General features: G+C 43.1%; 1 protein-coding gene across 1 annotated transcript in view; it reads right to left on the minus strand.

Annotated features, from left to right (window-relative positions):
• The window catches only part of meis1b (Meis homeobox 1 b), a 77,531-nt gene that overhangs the window by 13,813 nt on the left and 38,033 nt on the right, over positions 1-25,685 (minus strand). Inside the window, exons 8-9 of the mRNA XM_058058036.1 lie at positions 23,661-23,806; positions 4,050-4,126 (exon numbers count right to left, since the gene is read on the minus strand). Of these exons, the coding sequence (XP_057914019.1) occupies positions 4,050-4,126; positions 23,661-23,806 (223 nt within the window). The remainder of the gene's footprint in view (positions 1-4,049; positions 4,127-23,660; positions 23,807-25,685) is intronic.

Genomic DNA, 25,685 nt, shown 5'->3' on the forward strand with positions numbered 1-25,685 from the left:
CTCTATTGGTCCTTGCAGAAATCCAATGATCATGCCCCTCCCTCCTTAAGTAACTTGGACCCGTGTATGTTCACCCTGTCTATGCTTTTAAGATGTTGCTAAAAGCGACCTTATTGACCAAACAATGGCTTGGCGAGGCTTAAACGCCGCCTTTAAAGCGCCATGATTAAATTGCATGCTGGAAGGGGAAGAGCGGGGGGGTGGGGTGCACCGACAAGGGAAACCTGATGACCCCTGCATTGATTTTTACATCAGCGGAGCGTTAGCGCAACTTAGCGTAGAGTAGGAAAATAGGAGCGTGTGTGTGTGTGTGTGATGTTCAAGGACAACAATCACTTCCGTGTGTGTGTGTGTGTTGGTGTGTATCACACGCGCAACTAATAACGTGAGACAGCGCCTGCTGACTAACACCTTTAGAGCATAATGACACTAAATGAGTGTGTCAAACGACAAACCGCAACCATGACAATGAAGGTGCACAATTCCTGACATGACACCTGCTTGTTTCCTGGTGAAATATGAGCGGGAACAGAAAGAACGTGCGTGTGCCACATGACGCACAGACATTTTCCTTCTGGTAACAACTGTATGACGTGAAACACGGTAAGAACAATCCCTACAGCTGTATCCAGGACGTACTTGAACACACCACAAATACAGCAGCTGGGAAATGTGCATTCATTTGGCAAAATGAGAGGAAATAACCAGAATGTTAATGTTAAAATGGTGCTAAAATATTATTTATATGCAATATGAGATACTTTTGAATTCAAAACTATGTATGTTTAAGTGCGGTTTAGCTAGAAGTAGATGCTAACAGGCTAGCTGAGTGCTCTACACTGACTGACCTGTCACATGACACTCTAGGTCCATTTCAGGACACCGTGGTGTAAAGTGTACCACCAGCACGATGACGGGCGGGCATGCGTGCACACCCCCTCCCCTCCCTCCATTCAAATTGAGCCTCCCCGGTGCGGCTCCGGGCTGCCAATAATTCATGAGTGATCCGCGCCCCTCGCCGGCCTTTAGCATTTTTTATTTAATCTGCTGAGCCTCCGCTGCTGCTGCGCGCTTCATCAATAATACACACCGACATGTGTGTTAACACATCCACCGGGCGCGGGAGTGCACGTGAGGGACATAGCGGGGGCGGCACAAGAGGGAGGGTGGGGGGCGTATAATCACGATCATGAAACACCTTTTTTTTTTTTTTTTTTACTTGACTTTTCCTAAAATTTTACATAATTTCATTAAGGCGGGGTTCACACCACTAGGTTCATCCTGTAGATTTCTATGTAAAATGTGCCCTTTGATCGTTATTGCAGCGATTTCCTGTTCAGTGCTAAGTAAGCTTCAAAATAAAAGTAGGATTTTAGTCCAGCAAACAACAAATTGCATTCATTTCCGATTCGCTAGCCACCAGAAGATAGGTTAGCACATGTAGCAAAGCTTTATGGTCACTGTAATCAAGACGTAGAACAAAATTACTGCAGCAAAAATAATATTACATGTAATAAGCTTTTGAAATAGCTTTAGCGTGTTGGTTTATTGAAAAGTTGATTAACTCTGAAAATAGACGAGCTCGATAATGAATTTTGAATCATTTTGAGCGTGTGAAATGCTGACACACAGCTCACCAAATTGACTCCACCAAATCAGTGGGTCAAGAGGCATCGCAGGGGGGTTGCCATGGAGACACCCATTGGTGATGGCTGTAGCTAGCTGACACAACTACAACACAACAATAACAACAATGTCTGCGAAATGGCAGCCATCTCCCCTCACATAACCCCCCCCTCCCTTGTCTTTACGTCTCCATCACAACACACACACACACACACACACACACACACACACACACGACTAAGTGAGTAAGGGAGCAGCAGGATCCCAGCATACTGGCTTTAACAACTAATTCCGCTTAGATTAACCCTCCCCACCCGCCACCCCCACATCAGGGTGTGTTTCCTCCCATTCCCCCCCCCCCTCCCAACCCAGCAATAAAAAAAAATAACAAAGCCTTGAGTGCCCATGCTAGCACTGATCATGTGACAAGGTGTTATCTGCGCCAGTAGAATTGATCCCCGGTGGATTCCAGCTAGGTCACCTGATCTGATAACCTCAACAGGGCTTCCCTCCACTCTCAAGTCCTTCTTATATTCCGGTGTGTGCGTGAGATGTAAAAATAATTCTCCAAAGACTTGTGCAGCGAGCGCTAATCTGCCGCCTGTGTCTTGATGTCTGCCGGAACAATGGCTGATATCATGTTAACATCATTAGAGGAGTGCTAACACGGATTTATCTCATCTCCTCCCTCCTTATCTTCCTCTGTTTTGCTTCATTTTTTTGACATGACTTCACTCACTACATCTTTTCTCTCCGAGTCTCTCTCACACACACACATACATACATACACACACATACAACGTGCCTTGACGTCGACTTTCCAGGATTTATTTGACAGATCAAACTCGCTTACCAGGCGGACGGTGGGCCCTTTAATTAGGCACGGCTAATGACGGGAATGGTGTGCTGCTGGCGATCTCACCCTATTTCTACCTTTCTCCACCATGTTACCTCAGGTTAAAACTAGAAGTTAGCAGCTTTGATTTAAGTCAAACGGGCGGCCGATAAAAAATAAAGTCAGGCTGCCAATTAAAAAGGCAGCTACGTATGTGAAACACTAGCAAAGAATATTAATCAATAATCATACATATTTTAGCACAATCGGCACCAATTTGAAATGAATAGTCATCAATGTTGCCGTTGCTTGACGTGCAAGCTATATTTTCACTTTACTTTTTTACTATTCATTCATTCATTTTCTACCGCTTATCCTCACGAGGGTCGCAGGGGTGCTGGAGCCTATCCCAGCTGTCTTCGGGCGAGAGGCGGGGTACACCCTGGACTGGTCGCCAGCTAATCACAGGGCACATATAGACAAACAACCATTCACACTCTCATTCATACCTATGGACAATTTGGAGTTGCCAGTCTCCTAGCTGCGAGGTCTGCGCGCTAACCACTCGACCGCCGTGCAGCCAACCATTACTATTATTACACTTGTATGAGAGTTAATAATGTGAAAAAGTCACTTAAAGGGGACCTATTATGCGCATTTTTGGCGCTTTGTATCGAGTTATGGACTCCTATAGAGCAGCTACACACAATAGCCCACACAATGCTTTCCAGATCTTCCAGAATCTGCACCCATTTGTAGTTTTTCCATGGACTTCCTGTTTCAGACCCAAATGGTCTGTTTACTTTACTCCACCCCCGGTCCTCCTATAGGTACACCCACTCCGCTGTGATTGCACACACTCCCAAGGGCTCCCGAGGACTTCCGGATGCGTAGATCCGCATTTAGTGCTGACAATCTGCAGCCCATATAAGGATGCCCGGATTGCATTTCTTTTAGGGTTCACTTCCAAATCCGCACACCTCATCTGGCATGGTTTAACACGATAATACAATATTGTAACTACATTTATAGGTCAGAAAAGTGAAAAAAAAACATAATATGTAATAATAGTTAAGAAGAAATAATCATCATCATCATTGGTCGTCAGCAGCATCTTCTTCTGTTGACTGTTTGCACTTGGACTACAAATGTGCGCGAGTATGCAAATGAAATGTAAAACGCTGCAGTGAGTGCACACCAATCAAATATTCATCCACGGTGAATAAATGTTAAATGAGAAGTTCACTGCCATTTTAACAGCAAGTAAACGTCTGCCACGTGAAAGTTCAAGTAAAAAATAAAAAATAAATAAATAAGGAGGGGTAATCAGCAGTGGCTAGCGCTGCTTGGCTAATCACCCTGCTAACGTTGGCGCGTAAGATGATTTTATTGGATGTTTTCAGACTCTTAATTAACGCTTTGGAAAATGACTGCGGGACATATCTGTTTAGATTGATCTGCACCATGCCTGATTCCTTAAGTGGTGTGTTTCTGCGTTCTGGTGGGGGGGGGGCTGCTTTCATTCCAATGACTGGGAGCCGGGATGGCCTGAGGGAAGGATCATATCCACGCTGTGAGCTTCTCTTACCAGTTGTTGACTTGTAGGATGGTGAGGCCCGTGTCTTGTGCCAGCTGCTTCTTCTGTTCCTCTGACGGGTACGGATGCTGCAGGAAAACAGAGATAACGTTTAGTCCACTTCCCGTTAGGGGAGGAGCTTCTTTCACTGCCTTGATGAGAGCTCTGTGTGTGTGTGTGTGTGTTGCGTCTGTCCTCGTCATTAATGGAATATGAGCTGTTGTAATTAACGCCTGCCAAAGAGGGGCAAGCCAATTAGGAAGTCAAGTGAAGTGGAGGAGCAGCTCCACCTAATTAGGCACAAATGTGCATTGTGTTACTGCAGTGGCACTTGGCTCTGTGCAGACCTCCGCCAAGGCCCAAAAGTGAGGAAAAACCCATCCTCTCCAACGACTTGCATGGAATCATGTTGCTAGCCAACAGACCAAAATATTTTAACTGGGACCAGTACAAAGTGGTACAACTTTATAGGCGCATTGTTATGCTGCGACACGGTCTTTTGCTTTGCTTTTGTGTCTGGGACTTTCTTTGGAAAGTAAGTCCAGCATCATTACTGCACTGTCCCATCCTATTAAACATTTCGGTCCACCCTAATCATGTCTAATTATGCAATATTCATGTTTTGTTTCCCATTAACAAATGGGTGCTGGAGCCTATCCCAGCTGTCTTCGGGCGAGAGGCGGGGTACACCCTGGACTGGTCGCCAGCCAATCACAGGGCACATATAGACAAACAACCATTCACACTCACATTCATACCTATGGACAATTTGGAGTCGCCAATTAACCTAGCATGTTTTTTGGAATGTGGGAGGAAACCGGAGTACCCGGAGAAAACCCACGCATGCACCGGGAGAACATGCAAACACACAGAGATGGCCGAGTGTGGAATTGAACCCTGATCTCCTAGCTGTGAGGTCTGCGCGCTAACCACTTGGCCGCCATGCCGCCCTAACATGCACTCAAAACACTCAAAATGCTGGACACCTCCCACCTTCAATCTTGGCTATGTAGTGGAAAGTAGAGGGACTAACACAGGTGGTTGCAATTCTCCATTAAAAAGGAGAGAAGAAGAAGCGGAAGTGGGTAAATATTGCTTTCATCATTGCCAGTAAGTGTTCAAACTATTTGGGACAACAATACACTGTTGAAACTTGTATACTGTATACTCAGTGAAGTGCACTGATAGAAGGAGTCAGTCTTCTGAGTGCACAAAATACGTGCATAAAATCAACATTACACATCACAATAATAAACAAAGAGATTTTTTGCTCGATTCTTAGAAATACCCACAAAAGCCCCCATCCAACAAATCAAACTGTTGCAACAAGCTGTGACATATTGACCAACAACAGTTGTCATATGCACACTGCAAGCCTGTACACAAACAACGCAACAACCAGACGTGTAAAATTGGTGTGGCGCCAGTATGTATTTCTATGTTCTCTTTTTTTTTTCCATCGACTTGTCCCACTGCATAATGAACAGGACTGTCTGAAGCAGACAGACAGTTTTTTCCCCAGCAATCCCTTGTCCATGTGATTGGCTGTGGGGAAGACAACAAGGAGGAGGCTAATTCCATGCAGTAAGATATAATTGCATTGTCGCCTCTGGTCAAACTGATGTCCGTCCCGTGTGTGTGTGTGTGAGTGTGTGTGTAGTGTGTTGTCTATGCGTCCATTCATGTAAACAGAGCATCTAAAGGCGCCGATCTGCCGCCCACGTGGGCACACGACGCTCTAAAGTCATAAAACACAATTGTTTAGACTAATCGAAGGTCTCGCACTGATCCGACTCGACAGCAGTGTGTGTGTGTATAAAGTCGTCCATCCAGCCGACAATGATGAAGATAAAAGACAAAGTGTCACGGATCTGTGGAAGCAGGCGAGTCACACTCGTGATAGCGTGGTTGACTGGAGGGGTGGGGGGAGGGGGGGGGGTTGTTGGGGGTTGTCCACACTCGAGCCTGCAGTGCAGAACAAATGAAGTCTGTTTGGCTCGTTCCGCCCAGCCGTCACACAAATATACACAACTGACACGCATGCTGCCTCCGCTGCCTTCTACTCCACGGCACAACAGTGACTGGAATATACCAAAAATAGTGCAATCCACCAAGCCGGACACTTTCATTCATTTATCCTGGAGAACTCAGCACAGGTGGAGTCCTGTTGAAAATGTGGAAGCATTGACACAGCGATACAGCATTTTTCAATCTGATCATTAGTGTGCGTATTTGGTGTGTTCTTGGACAACGCTGATTGTTTTCAACACAACAGGACGCTCCTGTTCTCTGTTCTAGCATTGCACACAGGCGGCATCCTTGCTGGTATTACCACTCCGATACAACCTCCTTCCTTTCCACCTTTTAACTTTCTTCTCCCCTGATATGGATCTGTGCTTGATAAAAAATGACCAGATTTTAAAAGCTGTATGAAAGGGAAATTCCACATTTGAACTCCAGAAAATGAAGAATGAGGAAGAGTCTCTAGAAACAAGAATGTAGATGATGGATGCGGTAGAACAAGAAAATCAGGAAGAAACTATAAAGGATTTACCGTATATCAACAATTAAAAGAGGGCGGCACTGCGGTCGAGTGGTTAGCGCGTAGACCTCACAGCTAGGAGACAAGGTTTCAATGCGCGGGTTTTCTAGGTTAATTGGCGACTCCAATTAATGGACTCCAAATTGTCCATAGGTATGAATGTGAGTGTGAATGGTTGTTTGTCTATATGTGCCCTGTGATTGGCTGGCGACTAGTCCAAGGTGTACCCTGCCTCTTGCCCGAAGACAGCTGGGATAGGCTCCAGCACCCCCCGCAACCCTCGTGAGGAAAAAGCGGTAGAAACTGAATGAATTAATGAATGAATGAACAATTAAAGGCGAAATGAGCTGAAAGGAAGGATTAAAGGAAACAAAAATAGATGAACAAAAGTACCAAAAATGGCTTCTTAAAAGGGCGACACTATAAACAAGTATTAACCTTCCTCTTGTGTTAGCTTTCTGGTAACATCTCTTATGTTAACGGGTCGTTAAATCAGCTATGAAATACACTAAAAACAATAAGTTACCATCAAATTTGCTTCTCATCTCTTGGTTACCTTCTTAGGCTTCCTCGTCCATGAAAATGTTGGTTTTAATACTTTTGGTGTGGGCATGGAGGCCTTTTTTTGTCACTATACCCCTCAATTTCAATTTCCAAAAATGGTAAAATGAATGTCAAAAGAATCATATTAATAAATCATATTATCTTTTGTTACCTGGCTATTACTGAGGGCTCTTAAATCAATTAGTTTGATATTTTCTCATTTTAGTATTAATCACTAACGGGGTCAATTTTGACCGATATATATTAATGTCAAGAAAAGGTAGAAAAAGTTATCGTTTTCAGCACGAGAACTTTAGTTTAAACTGAAATCTTTTTCAACTGAATACTTCCCTTCAGTGTTTGCCATAAATTATAGTCATTATTATTATAACCGGGTCGAAACCGACCCTAACAATACAGTGGTCATAATTTCAACCAGACCATTTTAAAATTTAGTAAAAATATTTTTTTTTGTTTTTATTTTGTTGAAATAGAGTTTCAACAAAAATGTTATGTGATTTTTTTTTAATGCATTAAAATGTAAAATGGGTCACTGCGACCCTAACACAAGAGGAGGGTTAAGAGTATGTTAAAAAACTTGTTCACATGTGTGATTTAATGACAGGAACATTTATTTTCATCATTTTTTTTCATGATTGGTAGAAAGAGCTGTCACAATTTTGGTTCCCCATCTGGGGTTACCAAATATGGTTCCTAGCCGACCAATTTTTGAGCCTCTCTGCTGCAAAAATGGATGTGGTTCCTTCTGCCAAAACGCTACAGGAACCACAAGACGGCAGCAAGCAAGGATCAGCTCAGTTCATTTTGTCATCTCTTGTGTTTTTCGCGGTCCAAATGAGGTCCAACGTGTCAGGACGTTGTGATATAACAGCTCGCCCGGCAACAACTTTTAATATTGTCTGTGACTGTGCCTCCTAATGACCTTTGGCTGGAAGTCATCCAACGAGAGAGCGAGAGGCCTTCAATAAGAAAAGCAATAACATGTTCTTTAAAGGAGCAGATGGAAAGTTTCTGCGCATCCTTCTCTCCCTCGGCTCTATCTTAATGATACGTCTTCTCCAAATATACAACTCCTGTCATGAGAATGTCCAGGCTGTTCTCTGCTAGCATGAGGCTGCCAGGACGGCGAGAGAGAGAGCGGGGTGAGGACGTGGGGGGTGGAGGGGGTGTTTCCCATGTCAGTGCAATAGTGTGTCCAACAGTTAAGTATAACGTTTCTTGTAACCTCTGCCATGCATGTGTATAAAGTACATGATCACGGCAGGGAGGTGCATTAGTGACACCTCTTCCTCCCGTGAAGACAAGGAAAGGTGGAACGGAGCCAGCGAGAACAAAGAAGGAGGCAAGGGAGGAGATGTGAAATCGTGGAAATGGATATCTGCAACCCCCGGAGGGTTTAGCAAAGAGATAAGAGCATACATATTCCACAGTACAACTCTTTTACTCCACTTGTCGCACACTTAAGTTGAAGCTACTCCTGGCAGGAAGCCATCATAGACACTGATCGTGATTTAGTATGTCACAAAAACATTTGTAGTTTCAGAAGAAAGAAATGAATGGCAAGTTTCATGGTCACCTTGTGCAAACTTTGCTAATTACACCTCTTGCTTACTAAGCCTGACTTTAATCCAGAAAATACACCAACCACCAAGTGCAAAAAGTATTGTTCTTATTGTTGTTTGTTGGTTTATTAGCTAGAGTTACAAAAAAACAACTACTCATTCATTCATTTTCTACCGCTTATCCTCACGAGGGTCGCAGGGGGTGCTAATCACAGGGCACATATAGACAAACAACCATTCACACTCACATTCATACCTATGGACAATTTGGAGTCGCCAATTAACCTAGCATGTTTTTGGAATGTGGGAGGAAACCGGAGTACCCGGAGAAAACCCACACATGCATGGGGAGAACATGCAAACTCCACATAGAGATGGCCGAGGATGGAATTGAACCCTGCACGCTAACCACTAGACCACCGTGCCGCCGACAAAAACGACTAAACTAAGCTAATTAGTTAAACAACTAATTTTGCCACTATAGGAATTTGCCCGTCGCAGAATGCAAATGGTCGTCGATGAGTGATGTACTGCATCGTTCTCCATGAACCAGGAAGTAGCCAACTAATCTTAGGGGAGTTCTGCACTTCACCAGAAAAGCCTTAAACATGACACAGTTGCAAAGTTTGTGAGAAATTTCGATAAGCACCAGAATTTACCAGGCTGTTCCTTGGTTCTACCATCCACAAACGTTCCCGGGAAATGGATGAAGCTGTGTTTTCGCATATCTATTCCTGGAGGGAGGTAACTACCAACTAAATACATGGCATAGGATGTTTTTTTGATAGTGATAATGATAGCATAAAACAGGATATATATTTATTTAACCCACAATTGCAGTGTCAAATTTGAGCTTCATAAAAATGACTTAGTAAAAAAAGTTACATAATAAAAGTTATAAGGTCTTCACAAATGGCATCGTCAGCATAACCAACCACCCTCCCACCAGAAATGCCAAAAACACTCTTTGTATTTGCCTCGTCAAGAACGAGAAGTGCTGACTGCAAACAATGCTGTGATATTATATTATTTCAAAGTACTCCCGTTTTTATTCCATCTATAACATCAACACTCATGCTGAACTCCATCCTTAGAGCTGCAGCGTCCTTGCTTATTAGCGCTGTGGTGATATCGCCTTTCTATTTAAAGCCTGCGAGCGCCCCTATTAAAAAAAAAAAAAAAGCTGGACACGCCACATTACGGTTTAAAAATCAGCAAGCGAGCACGAAACACAAGAGAGCGGACAGAGGGAGGGGAAACAAATCATATGGCGTTGCAATCATGCGATGTCGCTCCAACAGAGGACATGACACCGCACGACGTGGGCTGTTTGGAGACGCTTCGCCAACAGATGGTCGTCTTTGCCACCAGGCATCAACAACTGCAGTAAACAACTTGTTACCAAAATGCAATGCAATGCACCATTTTGTCACACTTTGTTAACGCTACAAAGCGACATGAACAAGATAACATTATGGATTTAACTGGAAGGAATTTTACTAAACAGTTGACACTTCATAGAAAAAGAGCAAAATACCATCTCAATATACAAAAAATGCTATATTACACCACAAAAAGACAAACTCGAGTCCACACCCCTGCTATTTTAACCAAAAAAAGTGAATTCAAACATCTTTAGCGTGATACTAACTCAATGTGTAAGTCAGACTACATCTTCAATTGACCTTGTAGTGACTCTTTACTGCCTCTTGAGGACCAAAGTTGAATTACATGCCAAGAGGGGTCTAAAGAGAAAGTGCGAATTGATTCCTGCTTGTCGACTTGGCAGGTGAGCTACTGACTTCTTTTGGCCAAGCGGCAGCAGGCCTTCTCCCAGACGACTAATCCGGGGGCCTTTTTTGGCCGTAGGGTTAGATACACAACACACACACACACACAAGTTGGCGTGCTCTACACTGAGGAACACACTGTTTACTTGGGAGTGTATCCTGGCTGCTGCTAGGCCAGTATGAGATTACCTTAAATATTTGGGGAGGTGAGCACATTGTTATGCTGGCAACTAAAGGCCAGAACGCTGAGCAAGTGCAGACTTTTTAGAAGCAGCCTTCCAAATATAAGCTCCCACTCCCATCCAGTGGACGCTGCGTCCTCTGTTAGCAAGCGAGCGCGAGCGCCAGTGTAAATTCCTCTGTCTGTAGTTGGGCGTCCGCCGGCATCCCTTGGCCTTCATTAGGCAGCGGCGACAAAGCCGGCCCGGAGAGAAAAAGAAAGGATTAAAGGACAGAAAAAGAGAAGAACTAAATAAGAGAAGAAAAACAAAGCCCCCATTCTGAACCTTATTTCCTTAGAGTCGGCTTTCTCCGATGCAAAACAACAAAACACATTTAAGATGAGACTGGAAACAAAAATAATAATAATAATAATAACAATGTGCTTCAACATTGCTTGTAACATGCATAATTCAACAACATGAACACACATGCTACAATTGACACTTTGTCATCCAGCCTTTCCATGTCTCCAGGAGATAAAGCACGTCGAAAAAAACAGATGTTTTCATTCATTAATGAGCACTTTTTTCGCTCTCCAAAAAACAGCTTTTGTTGGTTTAGGGAAGACTCGAAGCGTTCCGCATAAATCTAGTTAGCCGAGTGTGGAAAAGTGTGTTTGCGCTGTCGTGCAAAGCGGATTAGCCGATGCACGGCATCTCATCTTCCACTAATTGATCATCAGCGTGGTTTGTCTTGTTGAAAAGCTAAAGGCCTGGCTGTGCTGTGCTGTGCTTGAAGGTGGGCGGGGCTTCATATGTGCTGAATATTACAGCATGTATGCACATGAACAGCAACAGTCAAGTCTTGGCACGGCACGTTGTGCGGCTTTTACACCTCGCTTCATTAAAGACGAGGGCGTGCTTCGTTAGTGCTGCTGATTCCAGCTCGGGGGCGAGGGTGGGTATTTATGAAGGCTGGACGGATGTTTCACAACACCTGCCCGCCGCGCAATAAAGGGTCTCGCTAGCGGGTGCTAGTCGCTGCTCGCTGGACTGAAGCTGATGAGCGGGGGGCTAATTCAAGGGGTGATTATGTAGTTTGCTGGACCACTAAACCTCTTTAAGCCCGTAATTACTGCCTATTTGAGCGAGGAGAGGCACTCCAAAGCAATCGGCGCTCGCACCGAGCCGCGCCACAGCTGGAGGTGTGCCGCCTCCAGGGGCCGGACCGGTGGAGCTGGGAGGCGTCGTCTTAGTGAGACCAGAGAAGTAACAGTGGGATGCCCCTTAGAATAGCAGCATGGCGCCATCGCTAAGCTTCACGTTCACAATGTTCCTATTGTAGCGCGTGCCTTCTTTACATAAAACCTGTCAAACTAGTACGATTAAATGTTACCGGTCGTCTAATAACGTCTTGTATCACAACAATGCATTTTTTTTAAAACATTAAATGGCATAATTATGTTGGATTAGTATGTAATGTGGTGGCATGTTTAGGAAAAAAAAGTGCTTTCGGCTCATCAGAAGTGATCCAAGGGCGGGTAGAATTTAAGAGTACACTCAGAGTGTACTGCAAGGGGTGTCCAACTTTGATATTTTATAAATCAACCATCTAGACATGCTACGAAGTTATTTTTAAATAAGAAAAAAATGGATAGAAGCTTTGTGAATAGTATGGATTCACTGTAGTTTTTAAATGTGTCCAATGTTTCAGTTTTTTCAGAAATAAATCTTTGTAATTTTTTTTCCAAACCTAATAAAAAATATATAACTTTATTTTCTTATATTACTATTTTTAAAAAATATTATTATTGTATTTTTTTAATATTTCAACTCACAACTAAAATTTTTTAACTTAGTTTTATAAACTCAATTCATTCTTTTTCATGTATTATTTTGGCTTTCCGTCCATCAATTTTCCTCATTAGGGTTGCGAGGGTATGCTGGAGCCTATCCCAGCTGTCTTCGGCCAAGAAGCGAGGTACCCCCTGGACTGGTCGTCAGCCAATCACAGGGAACATATAGACAAACAACCATTCACACTCACATTCATACCTATGGATAATTTGGAGTCGCCAATTAACCTAGCATGTTTTTGGAATGTGGGAGGAAATCGGAGTACCCGGAGAAAACCCACCCACATACACACATGAGATTCAAACCCAGGTCTATCCACCGTGCGGTTTGTATATTTAGACTTTATTCTTGTAAAATTACAGCTTAAAAAAAAACGGCTGTGGTTTTTTAGTTTCCTTGTTAAACTCGTTTTTAATAACGGGCCACAAATGGCCTCTGGGTGGCATTTCGGACAACAGTACTACAATACTACTGTATTGCATACACATTTGAGCATAATTCCAAGTGACATCACTTCATAATACAACACTGCATTACTGCTGTGTTTATGGCAAAGAAGCAAGGAGGCGACTTCGGACCACGTCAAACAAAGATGACCAAGTCTGGTACCAATTGTCCTTAGATTGTGGGGTGTCTATTTGGGAGTCATTCCACCTGACTTTGAAGCAAATGTGACATCATGAATGATCCCTCCCAGGAAGCAATTTGGGGAGCGCAGAACGCTCTAATAACCTTGGCGATATTATTACCATAATTACCCTTTTGCCCCTGACGTTTTAATTAGAAACCCACCATTGGCCTACCCCCCACACCCACCCCGGAGGAGAGAGGTGAAAGGGGGGGGGGGGGGGGTTGTGAAAAGTAGAGAAAGTAGGTGAGGTAATTTTACAATTGCTCCCTGATGCCATGTGGAGTATAAAAAGATCTCATTCAGAGTACATCTCATCATCTTCTCACCTGTCCCTGCCCTTTCCATCCATCCGCTCTATTTTTAGCTTTTGGCAACGCTTTCTCACGCTACACTAGCATCCCCCCCCCCACCCTTTTTGATTTTCCTTCCATTCGCCTCCTCTTGCTGTTAAGTCCCATGTTTCCATCCATGAAGTGCCAGAGCTCTCCTGCTTCTTCCCGTCTCCTCATCTTCTCCATCAGTGCACCGCTTTTACAAATCAATGAGCTAATCCGATGTAACAAACAAGTGAGCAGCACCCAACCTACCACCTCCACCTGCTAACACGCTCTCGCCTTGCCAACGCAGGAAGAAGACGACACATGAGAGATTTTCAGCATGTTTTTTTTTTTTTTTTTGTCATTTCTCCACCTCCCTCCACCATGCTACCAGCCCTTTAGCCCTTAGCTGTGTCCAACTCATGTCCAGCATGACTTCATGCTCGTCTGCATTCACAGCCTGCTTGACTGCGTGCAGGAATCCTCTCACAACACTGAACACAAACACACACACACACACACACACACCATAAAAAGCCATTTCCCATCACTTTGCAATGACTTACAAGGATTTCTTCAAGACCTTCAATGATATATTAGTCCTACATTTTTGGCCATTACAGTGAAATACCTAAAGTAGTACTCCGCAGAGGTAGTACTATTTTTGACATTTGACCAAAATCTAGGAATAATATGTCTTCAAAGTAGCACAAAACTTCAATCAAGTATCTCGGGCATCATCGTCACTCTCGTGCTTCTGACACTCCATTTTTGAGTGTGTTATTGTGTTGTATTACGTTTGCGTTACATCTTTTGTTATATATTCATATTAATATGTACAGTGGTTAGTGACAGTTACAGTCACTGGATTCAAACTGCTAACACCGTTTCACTACCTTTTGAATGTGTGACACTTCACGTTAAAAAGTTATTATGCCTTTTTGAATCTGTTATGGTAATGGTAATGGTAATGGTTGAATTTCATTTGAACATGCATCAGATAACAATTGAATGCATCACATAATCAGTTCACAGTTCCACATGTCCAAAAGGAGTAGGAAGAAGCAAAGCTTATTAAATCCTACCCCTCCATCTGGTACTTTTACAATCAGTAAATGTTACATTTGTTCACTTCCTGCTTTCCATAATACATTTGGTTTTTTTTTGTCCCGTACCGAAGTACGAGGTGATATGACCATACAATGACATAATGGGTACCATAGTAAGTGTCAATATAGTGATATGTATAGCACATCATGACTGGTTCAAGACTCTTCATCCTTGTATTTAGCAAACATCAACTGCTTGTATTGTTTCTTGAATTGGCTCATCGTTGTGCATTGTTTGAGGTCCTTACTCAATCCGTTCCATAGTTTGGTTCCACATACTGAAATGCTATAGCTTTTTAACGTAGCCCTAGCATATAAATGTTTCAAATTTAGTTCTTCTCTGAGATCATATTTCTCCTCTCTTGTAGAGAAGTATTGGATGACATTTTTAGGTAATTAGTTGTTTTTAGCCTTATGCATTATTTTAGCTGTTTGAAGATTAACTATATCAGCAAGTTTAAGTATTTGTGATTTTAGAAATAAGGAGTTAGTATATTCTCGTAGGCGGCATCATGAATTATCCTTACTGACCTTTTTTGCAGTTCATTTAGTGAGTGAAGATTGCTTTTATTGTTATTACCCCATATTTCCACACAATAAGTAAGATATGGTAGAACCAGAGAGCAATAAAGAGTGTGGAGTGATTTCTGATTGAGAACAAATTTGCTTTGTTCAATACTGAAATATTACTGGCCACCTTATGTTGTATATTTGTAATGAGGTTTCCAGCTCATATTATTGTGTTTACATGTTCATTCTAAAAGTGTGAGTGAGCGCTAAAATGTTAAATTAGTTACTGGAACTGCTATAATCACCACAGTTTGGCCCCGGAACAGATTTATTGTTTGTATTCCTCTGCGTTTGACCTGATAGACGCAGAGAGGTTTAGCACGTGATGGAAAGGCAGAGAGGTGGAAAGTGTAGGACATGCATTAACAATAAGAGACTGATGGTGTTGCAGAGATAAGATGTCTCACGGACAAGATGCAACGCATACCGAATTGATAAATACTAAGTTGAACGGGCGTGCAAACACGTTATCGGGATGTCAACGTCGCAGCGTCCTGCACGCAAACTACAAACAAAGCCATGCACGCAGACACATAAATAACGCAAGTGAATACACAAACAGCACTGGCTCTATATGCAGTACTTATAAGTATATATATACACATTATAAGTCCGAGGTCCTGAGCCGCATGCTGACTCCAGCCAGAAGAGATCTTCACAATCCTCCGGATCACCAAACAGCCTTTAATGGATGGTGGCTAACAGCTAGCGCTAATGTGATTTCACACTAAGCAGGGTTAATATATCGCTAGCTGGCTGAACACAACCGTGACACACACACGCACACACACGCACACACACACACAAAGGCTAGGCTAAACTTTCTTCAAAGCTTGTAAACTTGTGGAGTTTTAATGTTTAAAAAAGTGCTGTGATTTTATGTTTTTTTTTAAATAGTTTGTTGCAAGATTGCTAAAAAAAAATGCAGTACACTAAAAGAAGTTCAGTACTTGATGAATTTGTACTAAACTTTATGCAGTGGAGGAGCACGAGCCAAGGATTAAAAAAAAAAAAAACGTTAAATCCTAGTAAGGATTCATTTCTCAGTACGAATGTATCTTAATGATATTAAAAGCAAGGGTGCATCTATGAAGGTCCATTTGATCCAATTCCGGATGGTTCAGCCTTGGTTGGGGTCTATCCTGAGTCCTAGTCACTTTTCCATCAGTGTTGTGTCAAGCTACTCGTTAACGTGTGGCCACATTTTCCCGCTGGCTCTTCCACACTTCAGCTTGCCACTCACTCTCCAATAAATACCACAGCGATGGTGGGGAACTCCACACCACACCCATGCACTGATGTCACAGCTGACTCTGCTCCCTGTGTGTGTGTGTGTGTGTTTGTGTGTGTGTTAGAACTCTCTCTGTATATATGTCGCCAAAGCAAGAATGATGTGTCATTTCAGAGTTATCAGGTCTTCCCGCACACACACAGACACACACACACTGATAACACACAGCTGATAATGAAAGCGAGGACTAGTGTGAAAAAGCGCATGAGCATGAAGCCATCAATCACATTCAGCAATGAAATCAGAGGCTGAACGTTCCAGACTATGAAATTATGATGGCGAAGATGTTCCTAAAACATGACTGAATAAAACGTTGTGAGTGGTCCAGGACGGAGTCACAAACTTTTTTGTTGTTGTTGTTAATTGTCTGGAAACTATTTTATTCATCACCCTGCGCATCATATTTAGATTTTTGTTGAAATAAACGTTATTTGTATGTTGATAATGAGGCCAAACATTATGTATTTGACTATTTGGGTCAATGACTTTCTGGCTAAAGAAATTTGTGTACATCACGCTAAGCTACTTTAAGTCAAACATAAAACTTACACAGCTAAAAATAGACCTCAACCCTACGTGTTGGAAGAAGTAATAATTATACTAGAGCCTATCCCAGCTGTCTTTGGCCAAAGGCAGGGTACACCCTGGACTGGTCGCCAGCCAATCACAGAGCTCATATAGACAAACAACCATTCACACTCACATTCATACCTATGGACAATTTGGAGTCGCTAATTAACCTAGCAGGTTTTTGGAATGTGAACAGAGATGGCCGAGGGTGGAATTGAACTAGCTGTCTCCTAGTTGTGAGGCCTGCGCACTAACCGCTCATACGCCGTGCATCCACATATCATCATATATATATATTAAAATACTGCATTTTACAAACAGTAAATGCTAATTCACAGTGTATTGTGACTTATTTACATTGAAAAAAATATTTATATGCAGTAATCCCTCGTTTATTGTGGTGCCAGACCTGTTGACATGATTAGCGTTCTATGTTGACACCCACATAGTCCCATTTACATTCCAAATCCCCAATATACTTAACATAATCAAAGAAAATAAGCCATTTTTTTGGCTTACCAAGGACATAACAAAACAATCAAGCTTACAGTTCCCATGTCTAGAACTGACTGATGAATAACTAGCATAGCTCCAGGCATTATTTTAAGATGTGTAGCGAAGCCAGCTTTTTGATCACCCCTTGAAAAGGGTGAAGAAGATGATTTTTCTCAGAGTTCAATGCCGGCTCTAGAGACATACGTAGTATATTACTGTTAAAGCATCATCCAACGGCACTTTTTTGTAATAAGAGGATCAATAGGGGCCCTTCAACAGTCAACAGTCGGCCCTTGGAAAGCGTCAATTTGAATAGAGCTGACCTCAAGCCTTTCAAACTCAGCCTTTCAAACGAGCAAGTAGACCCTCGTCAATGACCTAAGTCAAGTTGAAGCTATACTTTTCCTTTTCACTTCCTGTAAGTGAATGTCTACATGTCCCATGATGAGACAAATAAGAGAAGGAGACAGAATAGCATCAGCTGAAGTCTCCGTCCTTAACTTCATAAATAAACAACAAAGACACGATGTCAATCTTGTCGCGTCTCGGCCTCCAATTCGGCCTGGTGTCTCCGATTAGATCTTAATCCAATCTAAGTGGCGGACAGCATCGGAGGCGCCAGCGTCCTCCTGCTTTTCAAAGAGCTCCTCAGAGACGACAGACAGGCGCGTACATGCGCCAAAGGCTTGGCATGACGACGTGACGTAACCCGGCGTCAGAGCGTGGCCACGGAACAAGTCGCTGTTTTTCTCGGGGTTTTACTCGATTTGAGAGGCTTTATCTGTGGCAATGGAATTGGCTCTGGGCCCTGTTTGTGTGTGTGTGTGTGTGTGTGTGTGTGTGTTCTTGTGTCTTTACTTGGTAGGATGACTTGAAGATATCAAAAGCTGCTTGGTGTCCATAGAGGAGCCAGCTGAGTCAACCTGACTGCCCCCAACCCCCACATTGGCCCACACCTTGTAATGGAAACATCATCAATTATCCTTCTTGACAGGCCCTAGAGACCAAAGCCAGACAAGGCCTCTTTTTTTGTTTTTTGGGGGGAGGGGGACACCTTTTTGTTGACTGATCCACTCGTGCACACACACTAGCATGCTTACGTATTAAAAGACAATGAGACGATGAGCCATCTTGTAGATAAAAACCCATGGGACCTTACATGGCGTCGCTCACACTGGGAGCACTGGGAGTGAGTCTTAAGTGTGTTGGGATGATGTTGGGGGGACTGGCGGTTTTAGTATGACCAGGGCAGAGGGTATCCAGCGGTCCTGACACGGATTCCTGAAAGGCCATCTGTTCCATGATTGATGGACAGAATGATGGATGGACCTGCCTGCCCTCCTTTTAAAGGGACCAAAGACCTTTATGGGGTCAAGGAACCATATTTGGTGACCCAAGTGGGAGTTCACAATGGACTCCATATGACAGCCAAAAACAAAGAAAGAAATACAATCGGGGTTCGAACATCGCTCCTATTAATAAATTATTTCTCTTTCATGGTTGACTACTCTGTAGTATTAGTTAGTAAATATGCAAATTGTATGTTTTCAAGCATAAAATTGTCAGTTGTTCAGTGCACCACCGAAAGCAACAGACTTGAACAACCGACTTTTATTGCAGGTTCAAAGTATCTCACAATAGGAAAAATAATAATAGTAATCATAATAATAACTGTTGCAGCCATTTCCCACAACCGGTGAAATCCAACTTTGAACTCCCATCGCCACTTCCTGTCCGCTATCGATTCAGCTTCCATAACTGAATAGGCTAACCTAGCATGATTTTGCTGCAGTGTTAGCACTAGCTCATAGCTATGTTAGTGTTGCTAACATTTGTGTCCTACTTCCTCATGTTCCGTTGTATGGAACCGATTACCTGCGATAAACGAGGGACGACGGTACGTATACGAGACACACACAATGTCGAAGACAGGCGTGGACAAACACAGCTCATTTGCATTAAAGCTACAGACACAAAAACACAGTAACACTGCTTGAAAGTATCGAGATTTCGGACTTTTCTCGAGTTGAGTTAAGATGACGAATGACGAGGAACTAACTCTAACAGACTAAAAATGTTTTTGTCCATAGAGCCATTATCTGTGTAATAAGAACAGAAATGTTTGCAAAACGATGCCCCACGGGGACAATGGACTATTCTTGGTTTCGGGCATCTTTGCCTCAGGTGATCACGGTGATGACATGACGAGACTCCGGCAATAAACCGCAGCAGACTGATGGCTATGAGGCGGCGGCGAACTCTAACCTCAAACGTCCTATCGAGCTGCCCGGAGGAGTCTTGGCATATCTTCTGTGATCAGGCACCAGATAAACCACCCCGTCCCAAGTTGACCCGTCCTCATCGTCATATGCATTAGCTGCGTGAAGAGTGTGGAAAGCCCATCTGCTGGGACTGGCACCGCAGCCGTGAGAGGAAGACTAAGTTCCTGTTAAGTGGCTGTTTGCCTGCTGCTAAAGCGCTGCTTTGTTTTGTCACTAAAAAGGGAATTGTGTAGCTGTTACAAATAGGTTCATCTGGCCCAAATACTGGCTTTGACCTTCTAGTTTTAAAGTGTACTCACAAGAGGCCATTTGTTCCATACTGGACTTTGACTTGTGGATGATATGGTGATATTTTTTATTATGAAATGTGTCGGTTATTATGAAGAAGTTGTGAGTCGGATTTGAGCAAATGCACAGGCCCGACTCCTCCCACCGTGCCAAAGGAGTGCAAGCGAACTGTGTCTAAGTGTGACGTGGGCCTGGACACGGTAGCGGTACACCCTTAAACATGCTAGCTGTGTGGCTTTTTTAAGCATGATGTCTTCCATGGAAGCGTTGTGGATAGGTTCTTCCACAGCAGGATGACTCCATGCCATACTGTGCCAGCGCAGAAATGAATTATGTCGCTTTTCACACCTGTTTCTGTTCAAAACATCACTCCTTGCCTGCCGCTGAGTGTGCTGTGAGCTAGGAATAGGGGGTACATGTGTGTACGCAAGCGGTTAAATTAGCCTCTAATTGTATTAGCGGCGGATTATGCCTTCCAGTTGGATTTTTTTTTAATACGCTCTGCTGGTGCATTTTATACGTTTTAAAAAGAGAGAAAAGAGGAGGCGGCGGTGGGGAGTTTGCGGGTTGGCTTCTTTTACGAGCTGTGATCGCGGCTGCCTCTCGTTACGCCGCCTGTGTGTACAAATAGAGAGGGAGGAGAGCCAGGAGTGGGAGCGTTAGCGATAATGTGTATGAGATCCAGTCTTAGGCTGCCAGCTAATACGCTAACACACCCCATCACCGGCCCCCCCCACTCCCCCTTGCTCACTGTATAAGAAGGAAGGCAGCCATGAACGGGTAAGTGTGGGGGGGCGGGGGGGTTGTGAATTCCATCTAATTACTCTATCACATAATTTCACAAATTGCCTTTTCATAGGGGAGCGGAGGGCAGAGCGCATGCAGGGCGCATCGGGGGATTGGAGGCCCGCGCTTTCATTTACTACTCATTCTTGTTAAATTAAACAAGAAAAGACCATTTGGATGAAAGAGGGGGGGGGGGGGGGGGGGCGTTCGTTCGGGGGTAGGGTTTGAGGCAGGCTGTACCATGTTTCCTCCTCAGAGACCGGTGCTGGCGTTGTTGCAATGAGCTACCAGGACAGTTACGCAATAGCGTTCCAGGCTTTGGTTTCATTTCCAAGAAACGATGAAGTTAAGTTGAGCATGGTACCATCAGGACACTAGTAGAGCAGCCAAAATATTTTAAATATATATATATATATTTTAAATATATATTTTATAAAAATATATATAAATATACAAATATATATATTAATATTTTAAAAAATGAGACATCATTGGGCATGCTCACCGTGTCATGCGTCGTTCTTGCTTACAGCCTCAATGTCTCTCATCCAAACAGCAACATTCATTAACACTACAGCAGCGTTCCATTCATACGACATTCCTGGAAAACAACATCTAAAAAATCCCACCACTTTTCCTGCTTGAAATCCTTTCAAGAAGCAACTGCATGAATGCCACCTCCCACTTACACTGATGGCACCGGTTTCATCTCACCACCCACCTTCCCCTCCGCTCAGGCACAATAGTGACTCCCCTGAGGGTCCAAATGTGAGGGAGGGTATTAAGAAAAAAAATACACTGAGGTGGGTCTCCAAACACTATAGTATATTCTCTAGTCCAGTTTTTGCTGCATCATCTCCGCTTTTTATGCATCTGTTGCTAAATTATTAAACACACTTGAAACATAATGGTGGACCCCTCAAATGTGAATCTAGTATCCTGGACGCCTGATGTGCTGCAAAGTAAGTGTGGCATTAACCCCAAAGCACTGCCATCAAATTGATGGGGATACTGTATTAAAAAAAGATGTGCGTGTTAAAGTGAGGCTACTGTTGCCTTCATGACAGCTTTTCTGAGTGTCCACACCACACACACACACACACACACACACACACACACACACATACAACAACATGCTATACAAAGATTCTGTTCACACCAAAAGAAGAATCGGCTTCTTGTGAATGTTTGTGGAACAATCATGAGGGTGAGGGAATTTGCAGGAAGTCCTCCCTCAACGAATGAATTCCTTTGTTTACTGATGACATTTTACCTCCGAGTGAGGCCAGAAAAGGAACATTGACGCCTATAGACGACTTTGAAGTCTACGTGAGCATTGACTCCATTTAGGTTTTTAAGGCTTGGTTACATTTAGATTGAATTAGCAGTTCAGTATTTGCTATTATTTTTGTTTACATTTATGAAATAATGGGAATTATAAATGTACATTTAATTATGTACCATTAATCGATTGGTAGCAAATTGTTACCTTTTCGTACTGTGAATTACTGTGAGTTTTATCAATACTGAAATGAAAATATATTAACTAGGATGTCGCAGAGTAGACCTCCGTCAAGGCTGAAACTATTGTCAAAAGTCATTTATGTTCATTCACCCATCTAAAGTCGTTCCTCACAAAATCGCAGTTCGATTATCGCTCACTTGCTATATCGTGTTTTTTCCGAAATTAATACTGTCTTTATTAATACTACTGTCAGATACAGAACTGTATGTAATTTTAAAATAATCAGATTAAACATATTTATTTTTGGACAAATCACCTTTATCCACCGTGTTAAAAAAACAGTATAGACCAGCTACCTTGCTGACCAGCTGTTCAGACCAGCATACGTTGTGTTTTTGTACTGGTAGCTGGTCTAGGCTGGTCTTGAAAACCAGTATAGACGTGCACAGAAACACAGTTGTATTTTTGTACTGGTAGCTGGTCTATGCTGGTCTTGAGGACACAACGTATACTGGTCTGAACAGCTAGTCAGCAACGTAGCTGGTCTATACTGTTTTTTTCAGTACGATGGATAAACGTGATTTGTCCAAAACACGTATGCTAGTCTGACCAGCTACCAGTATGAAAAAACAAAAAACAACCCCCCCGACAATCCTCACACCCCACCTCTGCCTCATCCTGCCACTTTGACACTCACTATATGCGTTACATTAACGCTCAGTTTGGACTCTTAGGAAAAACAATCAGACTGCACTTCCGGAATAACAAACAAAAACCAGACTGTGTACATATATTTATACTGTTTATTCTGTATATTTTGTATTTTCATTTTTTTAATAGATGTGTCTGCACCTACTTCACCAAAACAAATTCCTAGTATGTGTTTGATCATACCTATATAGCATCATACTTTATAGCAATAAACCATTTCTGATTCTGATTCTGGTCTATGCTAGTAGCTGGTCTATGCTGATCTTTCCAGCAAGGCAGATCTTCACCAAATTATAATAACTTGCAATAGTGTTAGCCTGACATTCGGGGTTGGGTGAGTGTAAGTGAAAATATGCCATGTTTTTTTTTTTTTTTTTTTTAAGAGTGGTCCATTACTGGAATCACGAGCTGCTCCTCGTCTCCAATGAATAATGACATATTTGTTTTAAAGAAGCCCCGTCAAAGTGTCTACAGAACGCCTGCTACAGCCGGGGGGCACGCCTCACTTGGAGCAGATGACACAGAGTGTGTGTGTGTGAAGCAGAGTGAGGTGCAGCATGGATGAAGAAGAAGAAGAAGAAGAAGGGGGCTGTGATCCAGCATGTTTTCGCAGAGAGCGTCTGAGGACTCACCGTTAGATGCTGGAAGAGCCACGCTCTCATGATGTTGGTGGCCACTTTGGGGAAGATGCCCCTCTTCTTGTTGCGCTTCTTCTCCTTATCTGGGTCGTCGTCGTCGCCCGTGCTCGGAGAGGCCACACTGTTGTCCAGCCCGTCGCCTGCGAGGCAACCAAAACAGGAAGAAAAGGAAAAAGATTAGACGGTTAGACAGTTTTGTTTACGTCTCGCATTCGCTGCAAACTCGCCGTTCAAAGGGAATAAATGCGATTTCCCAGGAATTCTGGAGGGCTTTGTACGGAGACACAACAATGGGCAAAAGTGAATAACAGGGGAAATGGCACCTCATGAACGCATTCATTTTTAATACTTTTATAAATATCCCTGCCTTTCATTCCCCTTGAACAACACAGCCAGTGCCAGGAAGAGACGCACAAAGGACTTGTAAGGTCGCATTTCCCCACTCTCCCATCCCGGCCCACGCAGAATTGAAAATGAGAGATTTAGTCTTTATTATCCTGAGGTGGCGGCGGTGGTGGTGGTGGGTGGGGGGGTGTTATTGAAGCGACACCCCGTTTTGACTTGAGGTGGAAAGAGGAACACGGCGCTACAAAAGGGGGGAGTCTGCCAGGCGGCAAATAAAAGGGGGAAAGTCGGAGGCACAAACAGTGCTAACAAAGCTAGCTGCTTTTCATAACAATGGCGTCGCGGCTGCTGACAGCGACCTGTTGGGCTTCGATAAGGCGCTATATATCGAGGACACTTCACCTCACCTGATGGGAGGCGGCTTAGTGGCTTTGAGCGCCGCCTTTTCTCGGAGATGTGCATGCTATCCAATCACTGGTGCCGTTCCGTACGGCTCTGCCTATCTTCCTAATTGTCGCTATCGGTATTCATAAAGACGTGAGACTTTCATAATAGCAACATGAGGAACGGTAAACAAATGGCAAGAATGAACGTAAGATACGATACGTGAAGTTATCAGCGCTGGAAGTGCAAGAAGCAGCATTGAGTTATTTATTGATTACACACAAAGCACTCCTAAAGCCGCTCCACCAGACGACACCCCGCTAAAACCCAGAACCGCCTCGATTCATTGATAATTAATAGGGATGTTGGCGCTAATCCGGTTGGAGATGACTTTTTCCAGCCTACCGCATCAATGGAATAATCAGCGGCCTAAAACCCGGGCCTTTGCTCCACATTACCTCGGGCAAAAGAATTCCTGAAAGCATGCCCGCGGGGCACCTGAATTATATACACCATTAGCACAGAGTGCCTCGCCAAGATCCATACGCAACAGCGTTGCCGGCTTGCACCTAGAACACTACGAGATGCATATGCACACACACTGAAAGGGCTTTTTAATGACGCTCAGGTCCTGGTCGAGGTGATGCTGAGGTGGATTTGTTTGGGATGAAACAACACGGATGCAAACGACTGCACAGGGTGCTGGTGGAGGCGGTAGGCAGTAGCTTTTAGCTAACGCATCATCAGTCACTGAGGAGTCCATTACATGTGCATTATAAGCTTTTCCTGCTATATATTAGCATCGGTATATATGGTCTAGGATGGTTCTTTTTTTTCCGGACATGTTTAACATATTACATTACGGAACATCACATGCACAATTCAACATTTATCGAAAAAGCAGTTGGAAGAAGCAGAGTTTATTTAATCCTACCTTTTTCTCCATGTCTATTACTGATAATGTCATATCTTTTACAGGTTGACAGGTATAATACTTCATTAGCTTACATTTGGAATAGTAGGGATTTAAAAAAGACTGCACAATTAGATGTGGAAAGCAAAGGAGGGAATAAAAATGTCAAAAAATAAACATAAAAAATTATTTCCAAGTAGTAAAATGGGAATAATTTGTTAATAATAAATAAAACATAAATGAATCCCAGTCACAATCACAATCTCATACATCTTATATTTGATTAGTGATATAAATAGCAGAATCATAACATCATGCCAATAAAAAAAACAGACAAAAATAGCTCAGATAACTGATAAAAAAAAAGAAAAACGCTC

Source organism: Doryrhamphus excisus, chromosome 20 (genome assembly GCF_030265055.1).
Source record: "Doryrhamphus excisus isolate RoL2022-K1 chromosome 20, RoL_Dexc_1.0, whole genome shotgun sequence".
In the NCBI taxonomy this organism is placed as follows: Eukaryota; Metazoa; Chordata; class Actinopteri; order Syngnathiformes; family Syngnathidae; genus Doryrhamphus; species Doryrhamphus excisus.